This window comes from Hipposideros armiger, unplaced genomic scaffold (assembly GCF_001890085.2).
Source record: "Hipposideros armiger isolate ML-2016 unplaced genomic scaffold, ASM189008v1 scaffold_1003, whole genome shotgun sequence".
NCBI lineage: Eukaryota > Metazoa > Chordata > Mammalia > Chiroptera > Hipposideridae > Hipposideros > Hipposideros armiger.
In genome coordinates, this window is record NW_017732353.1 from 283,638 (window position 1) to 292,053 (window position 8,416).

Consider the following 8,416-nt stretch of genomic DNA (forward strand, 5'->3'; position numbering starts at 1 on the left):
TACCAATCTTCCAGTTTGTACAATAACTGTTTTCTATTTAATTCATCTGCTAAATTTCTAATTTTAACCATCATGCCTCACTCTGTAAATTGTATTCATTGCCTTTCCAAATCTGATCATTTCTGGCAATCTCATCCTTTCGTAATATTTCCTATACTCTCATTTCTTTAAACATATTAACATTTCAGAATATACAATAAGTATTGGATCATTTCAGAATCTGCAAATACTTCAGGTTTAATATGACAGATTTTAAGGTCCTTTTGACTCTTGCTCACAATAGCTTTTTTTTCTTGTTTTTTTAGCTGAGCCATCCTGCCACCTGTTGGCAGCTCAGCTCGGGCCAGGAATCCAACCGACAACCGTGTTGCTCAGAACTCGTACTCTTGAGCGATCTCTTAACCAACTGAGCCACTTGGCAGGCCCTGATAGCTTTCTGTTTTTATAATGTATTTGATTATGAATAAAGTCCTTGGAATTATCTGTGGGACTCCTTTGAAGCCTGACTTGAAGGCAGTTTCCTCCAAGGAGGATCCAAATTTTTCTGTTCTTTTGTCTTAGGAAGATTTCTAAGCAACAGTGCCAATAGATGCAGATCTACATAAAGGGGCTTCAGTACTACCACTGAATTGTACACTTAAAAAGGGAAGACTTCCTACTGAGTAGGCAGATAAATCTGTTTATTCTTTTCAGGAAATTTTATTTATCCATTTAAGGTTTTGGCTTGAAAGGGGCTGGCATTAGGTAGGGATATTTGACCTACTCTGAGCCCGTAAGTAAAAATCCAGGCTCTAAGCCTTGTCTATATTACTTGATTTCAATTTAATTCCCTTTAGTACAGCTATAGCGGTAAGAGAATCAGTGAACTATAAAAAGATTGCTTCATGAATTTTTTTCCTTCATAGAGATGAATATTTTAGTTCAAAAACTATTCTAATCATTTCATTTTTCTTTGTAAACTCTTACATTATGAAGGGCCCGAAGAGACAAAGCCATCGATCTTCTTTTTGGAACCATTTAACCAGTCACGATTAGTTGGGATTTTTTTGTTGTTGTTAATTCCAACTTCTAAATTTAGTTTATTGGTGTGTTTCTTTGCAAAAGTGTGACAGGGTTTCTACTGGCTGGGTAGAAATTTTTTCCATGGTAACATTGTAATAATCACTCAGAAATCACTATGGCATCTAATTTTTTTGCTTTTAAGATGAGATCCTGGAGCGATCTCTTACACCTGTCACATTTGATGAAAGGTGTGTGGAATCTACAACCAGAGAAAAATGCCAATAAACTGAGTCAAAATATTATATGAATACTTTAATGCAAAATGCTTAACACTTAAAATTAGCAAAGCTTCATTTAAATTAAAACTCCATTTAATGAAAGCTGGTTAACCCCAAGAATTGTACAGTAGTTTATTTCTGCCATATAATGCCAGTCATAATGCAAAACAGTAAGAACAGCATCGTTAACTGTCATTTCCTCCATTGCTCTTCTAAACCCTAAGGGGTGGGGGAGGAGATACTGAGACAGACACACAAAACAAAATGCAACCAATAAACTGCGCAGTTATTCTTAATAGTTATAACCCACTTTGACTAAGCTGTCCAACCACACAGCCGGAGAATAACTGCAGGAATTGTTCCAGAGCTGATAAGAGGGTTTATTTTTACAGCTTGGTAGTTCTGCACTAGGTGAGAAGTCACAGTTTAAGGATGCATGTTCTGTAAATAGTAACTACATATACACATTTAGTGTCTGTAAACACTAGAAATATACATCAGACAGAGTACCCTCACCAGGTACAGTTTAAAAAAGAAGATGAGGTAACACGAATCTCAAAGTCCACAGGAATCCTGCCTGAAGAGTTTGAACAGCTGCCAGTATTCACTTCCAATGTACAGGGGGTAAGGCGTCTCTGGGGTCCTCAGGGTTTGCCAAAACTGACTTCACTGGCTTTCAGCATAGCAACTGCATCTTTCACTGCATGGTAGATAACATTCTTCACCTAAAGGAATAGGCAAAAACATGGTTAGTTTACTGTGAAATCATAAATCCATTACTAAAAATAAACTTCGCCCCTACTAAGTTTATTGTCATTCTCTCTGAATTTAAAACTCAATATTCAATATGAAAGGTCCCTGGGCTCTTTTAGACCAATATTTCATATATTTTAAACACATGCCTCCTTTGAAGAACTTAAAAGCTCACTTTCCCCTTTCCACAGGCTTTGATGCCACACGGCTCTACCCTTGGTGAGCGTAGGGAGAGGCAAGTGCAAAGGTGCATTTTTATTTTTCAGAGTTTATATCTTTCCCTCGTTTTCCAAACATGAAATTATTTAACATTGTTTACTATTAAAAACCTATAAAACCCCCACCCTATCAGACCTTCTTTGGGTCCCAGAAATTCTGTCCCTCTTCCCCAAGGCTGAGAACACTGCTGCATTAAAGGTCCCTGTTCAAGACACTTGGGGCCAGCTGAGTGACTCAGTTGGTTAAGAGCTTGAGCTCTGAGCAACAGGGTCGCTGGTTTGAGTCCCACATGGGCCAGTGAGCTGCGCCTGAGCTGAGCTGCCAACAGGTGGGAGGATGGTTCAGCTGGTGAAACCACGTGCTCCTAACAACAAGTTTGTGGTTCGACTCCCGCATGGGATGGTGGGCTATGCCTACCCGCAACTAAGATTGAACACGGCACCTTGAGCTGAGTGGCTGCGAGCTGCTGATGGCCGGCCGGATGATGACTGGACTTGGAGCTGAGCTTGCTGCGCCCTCCACAACTAAGGTTGAAGGACAACAACTTGTGTTTCCCTTCCCCCGATTCCCCAATACTGTTCCCCTTCCCCAATTCCCCAGTAAAAATCTTTTTTTTTTTTTTAAGATTTTATTGGGGAATTGGGGGAGGGGAACAGTGCTGGGGAATTGGGGGAAGAGAAACAGACAAGTTGCTGTCCTTTTGTTCTTCAGTCTAGTTGTGGAGGATGTTGCTTCACTGGCCCATGTTGGTATTATCATTGCGCTCTTCCTGGGTGAGGCAAATCGGTTGCCAGCCACCTGACGGCCACTCACGGCGGCTCTTGGTAGCTCACACCAGCTGCCGGCCGCTCACGCTCACTGTCAGCCACACACGGTAGCTTATGGCAGCCCACTGCAGCAGGGGCTGCAGCCTATGCCATCGCCGCCGACTCACGGCAGCCCAGCTCCAGGTCGAGCTGTTGTTCACCATCTTAGCTGTAGAGGGCAGTGTCACTGGTAGTGGAATTAGATATAAAGCCAGGTTATCAACTTACTGCACCAAGTGTGAGTTCACTCTCTTCATAAGGTAAGTAATGGGCCATGAAGCCAGAGTCAGAGAATGGAAGGAACCAGTGATATTTTTACCTGTAATTTATCTTCATGATTGGTGTGAGTCTGTGACAGGTAACGGAATTCCTGAGTAAGCCAGAAGCAGTGTTTAACATGCTCTGGAGAAACAAAATCTTCAGCCACTTTGATACAGCTATATAAGTTATGAACCTGGAAAACAACAAGCCACATCAGTAACACACACAAAAGTTCATAATGTACTGAGAACAAAGAACGAAGTAATGGTTCTTGCCTGATGTGGAGCTCCTGCTGGGATAAATACCACATCCCCGAGAAACTGTACAATAGCCCAGCCTTGAACTCCATACTCTTGATGAAGACGCTTCCTTAGTGATCGGTCTAGATACCAGCTCTGGTCATGAATGGGATCATGGTCTGCTGGGTTTTCTTGACCTTGCTCTTCTGATACCTAGAATATATTCAAAATATTCTGAAACTGAGCAACATGTTAAGGCCCAATGAGGGCATATCCCCCCCTGAAGAGTGTGGGCAGTCAGTTAACTGTCAGGCCTTCTTTAGCATTAGCGTCCTTGGCAGAAAGAGACAAGTAGTACTCGAAGACATTAATTGAATGAACTAAGGAAAGACTGAAAGAAAATGTGGCTTTCCTATAAACTGTGGCTGGCAGTCTGTATATTTCTATTAATACTGTATTTGGATAATATTTTGGTCAAGACTTTTGAATATAAGTTGGCTCAAGCTCCTTAGAAATAGACTTGCATTTTTTTAGTTAATAAAAACCTGTATTCACTTAATAGTCTGAGTTACAAAAGAGTACCAAAGATAGCTGTAGGTTAAGCTTGTTTATTCTAGACCCAGAATTGGGCAGCACAGACTCAGAGTGATACTATCAAAGAAACAATATGGTGACTAGCAGATTTTCTTGAAGAGTCAAATGATCCTTAGCCAGAAAGACTTTGATTCAAACAAATGCTGCTTAAGGACCTACCTGGTGACAGGTAACAGGCAACTGGCTAGGAGTGTTCATACCCATTGCTTATGAACAACTGAAGAATATCAACCACAGATACCTGAGCTTCAACCAGCGGCTTCCTTCGTGAACAGGTTAAAAACTGAGTACACCCATCTTTCCATTGCCTAGAACTTCCACATTCAGCTCTTGCTGAATAACCTGCCAAATGCAGGCGATACCTGGAATCTTCAAACCCCTGCGTCTTATCCCAATGGGCTAATAGCCACAGGTAGGGCCTAAGGGCTTCTTAACTAATAGGTGAGGGTGGATAAAACCAATAGCATCTTCCATAACTCATTCAGAACATGGTAACCACGGGCCAAGGAATGATACAAGAACTTGTGCAGTGCCTAGGTTTTCAAGGCAGTAAAAACAAGTACATTGTATGAGATGATCAGAGAAAATAACTTCTAGAGCACAAAGATCTCCAAATGCACTATAATACAAAACACAGATATAAGAAAAAAGACAAGAGCTCCTCTTCTCAGAGGTGTGAGCCTAATCAACCAGGAATCCTTGTTTCTTAGCAACCAGCTTCAGCCTATCTAATCTGACCGCACAGAATTTAACTTTTGAGGTTGCGATAATTCCCCAGTAACTTAGTCAGTTGTTTAGACATGTAGTCATTTGTGATATTGCTGTTCTCCACACCTGTCTTCACATGCTTCAGCGTAAGGAGCATACCTTTTTAAGGAATTCTCGGATCTTCTCTGTGTCCTTAGCAGCATATATATGCCAGAGGGCCCCTGGCTTCTCTTTTCCTTCAATAAATCGCTTTATTGTGAGTTCATCAGAATCTCCGTCTTGGATGGTTTTAAGGACTTCTGGAGCAAGAGAAAGCCAAGTGTCAGACCAGGGTCTCCAGCTTAGAGGGCAAGCCCCATGTTTATGCTCAGCCCCTACCTTCTTCTTGGTCACCCTGTCCTTTGGGAATTCCCACATAGACCATGACATTTGCTGCATCAGATACATCTAAGTGAAGATTTGTTGTTCCATATTTCCGATCTTCTGGCGTAATTAACCCTGCAAACAAATAACGCCTTAAATTTACTGAAGAAAACAAAGGCTGCCGTAGTCTTGTTCGCTCCCTGGGGGAGATCTGCTCACAAAATTTCAAAGCTGCCTCTCTAATCATGTAAAAGAGAACAGTATTTAATATTAAATTATTTTATCCTTTCAACTTTGAAAGAAAATCATCTCTTACTAAATATTTAACTATATTAAAAAAAAATGACTCCTGTTTTCTCTTGATAGGTAAAATAGGTCCCTGACAGACCCTCCTGCTGAGAACAACTAAAAATCATGGATGAAATTTTGAAATTTTTTTTTTCAATGAATCAATGTGTTAGCAAGAAAAGAAGAAATACTCAGAAGCAGAAACTAGAAAGCAGGGAATGGTAAAGCAGACTACTGAATCTGGGATTTGCCAAAAAGATATTTGCTCAACCAAGTGAGCTCAAGTTTTGGTTGTCATAGCGTAGGAGGGCTCTGGGGCAAGACATAAACCCCAGGTCCCCTGAAGTTGTAGAGTCTAAGAGAAACCTCCCTATAGATACATAAAGCTGGGACTGCAAAAGGCTCTACACTCATTGTTCAACATGCTCCTTGGTTACCTCAACTGTGAAAGAAAAGAGGTGAGCCAGAGCATGATGTCCCCGTGGGGGCGTACAGTCCAAGACTCCAATCTCTTACCCCCAGGAGAAGGCTCACCTTGGCAGCCATCACCGAGGCTTGTCAAGCCCTGCACTCACCTTGGATGGCCCATCCTGACATGAGGACTCTGCTTCTTGAATGGGTAAGCAGAGGGAACCATGGGTCATGGTGGGCAAGCAGAGGCCATTTTCTAACCTGCCAGCCCCTGAAACAGCCCTCTCTTGTCTGTAGGAGCCCATGGGACTTCTCTCTGGCTTGCTGGGTCCTGTGGTTTTAGGAGTAACTATACACGGTGTGTATGTATGTGTGTGTGTGTGCATAATTTCAACCCGGGAACATAGCCCTAGAGTCCTGTTGTGCTTTCCTTTCTTTCCAATTTGCTGAAATAGCCCTAGGACTACGTGAAGCATTAGGTATTAGGGTGAAATCATAAGATATATGAGATTTGCTTTAAAATGATACAAAAAATATAAAAAGGGAAAGGATAATGAAATAATTATGGCAAAAATTGATAGCTGTTATAACTGGGTGATGAGTAAATCAAGAGTCACTGTACTAGATTCTCAAGTTTTGAGTGCATCTGGAAAATAGTTCTACAATAAAAACTAAAATTTACAAAGAAAACAGCAATTAGCATGCTAGAATGAAATGAACAGTCATATAAGACAGCATGGACAAATATCCAAGTCTGACTTGATTTATATAAAGCTAATAAAAGGGTTAAAAGTTGAAAGAATATTCTGCAGGAATACAAATACATATGGTAAAATTATAAAAGTAAGGGAGTTATAAACTTCAGAATGGTGATTAACACTGAGGGCAGAAGGAAGGAGCTGGAGCTGGGAGAAGAGCGAGGACAGGTGAACAGGTCTCAGAGCCTGGTCTGAGACTGCCTGCTGTTTGGCCAGGGCCAAACTGAGTAAAAAAAAAAGTTGTGCAAATCAAGGAAGGAAATGACACCTACCCAGCCATCAGCCTAAAGTCTATCCAATACCAGTTATGGGAGACGCTGATAAAACCAGTCTCTAAACTGAGGGAGCCTGAAATCAGATGGGATGGAGATTATAAAAACAATGTTTCCAGGGAAAAGATTCCCAGAAAATGGAAAATCCTGAAATAAAACACCATGGACTTTTATGAAAAGAAACATGAACTGACACAGAAGGGCTGCTGGGTGACAGAGTCTGGGGCTGGGGGAAGAGGAAGGGAGATTGGCTCTAACCTGGAAATCAGGAGGCCCACGCCCTAGTCCCAGACCTGCCACTAGCTGTCCCTTTGAGATCCTGAGCAGGTCAATGTCCCTCTTATTTGTCCTGAAGTTCTGGTCCCCTTTTGAAAAACTGATAGTGGTGTTGGAACCGGACAAAGGTTGACTATGTGATCTCTCCAAAAAGTCTTTTTTTTTTACTCTGCTCTGTCTGACTGAGGAGTCACAGCTCAGTCACCCAACCTCTGAAAAATGATCACCCTTTAATGATGTTTATGATAAGGTATAAGGTGTTTGAAAATAAACAAAATTTTTATTATTTTCAATCCCTAACTGCTTACTCTGGATGGAAGCTAGTTTGTCACAGGAAAAGCTTTTATAGAATACCACTGCCATCTATCGATTGGTATCTAGAGGGAAAATTTGATCTGCTGCCAAGCTATTTAAAACAAGCACACAATTTATTTTGAAGCCTTCTCAGACAACCACTTCTACCCTATAAAACTTCATGATTTCAATAAAACGGATAATATGCAATATTACACCATTTACTTTAGTGGAAAATGCTTTCATTTATGTTAAGTTCGTTGTAAACACCCACTGTGAACAGAGTATGCACTGATATACCGACCACCCATCTGCTTTGAAGGGGACGGGAACTCGGGGAACATGCTACAGACCCACAGCATATTCAGGGCTCTCTAATCTGAGACCTGAGAAGCAGAAAATAGGCAAAGGGACTTCTGCTTGCCGTGTCCTCTCTCCCACAGAACACTTCTCACCCTACCCTGGCAGAATTACCTTAGGCATTTAGTCTGGGGGATTGTCCCAACAGAAACTCCCCTCTCAGAATGTTCCCCAATCCTACTCCTGGCAGTGCCCTGGGCTAACTCCACTGGAACAGAACTGTGGCATCGAGGTCCAAGCCCTTGCTCCCCCACCCCCCAACGTCTCTGGAGAACACAGCAAAGAGGCCAAAGACTGTCCTTTCTTCAAGAGGACTGCCAGCCTCAAGTCTGAGAGATCAAAGTTGGGAGTAATTATGGGAAGAAGGAATAACATCAAAGTAACTTATAAAAGGACTGAAAAAATGGGGGCCAAATAGTATATATCAAACATTAAATCAGGGCCTGCTGAGTGGCACATTGGTTAAGAGCTGGCTTGGGATGCCAGAGGACCCCGGTTCTGATCCCACATATGAGGGCCAGTGACACTGCCCTC

General features: G+C 41.8%; 1 protein-coding gene across 4 annotated transcripts in view; it reads right to left on the bottom strand.

Annotated features, from left to right (window-relative positions):
• Positions 1-1,299: 1,299 nt before the first annotated feature.
• KDM3A (lysine demethylase 3A) overlaps positions 1,300-8,416 on the bottom strand; it is a 56,756-nt gene continuing 49,639 nt past the window's right edge. For all 4 annotated transcript variants that reach the window (XM_019631507.1, XM_019631504.1, XM_019631503.1 and 1 more), the window contains 5 exons: positions 5,239-5,358; positions 5,020-5,159; positions 3,595-3,771; positions 3,378-3,512; positions 1,300-2,005 (listed from right to left, as the gene is read on the bottom strand). In XM_019631507.1, coding sequence (XP_019487052.1) covers positions 1,925-2,005; positions 3,378-3,512; positions 3,595-3,771; positions 5,020-5,159; positions 5,239-5,358 — 653 coding nt within the window. In that variant the 3' untranslated portion in view covers positions 1,300-1,924. The remainder of the gene's footprint in view (positions 2,006-3,377; positions 3,513-3,594; positions 3,772-5,019; positions 5,160-5,238; positions 5,359-8,416) is intronic.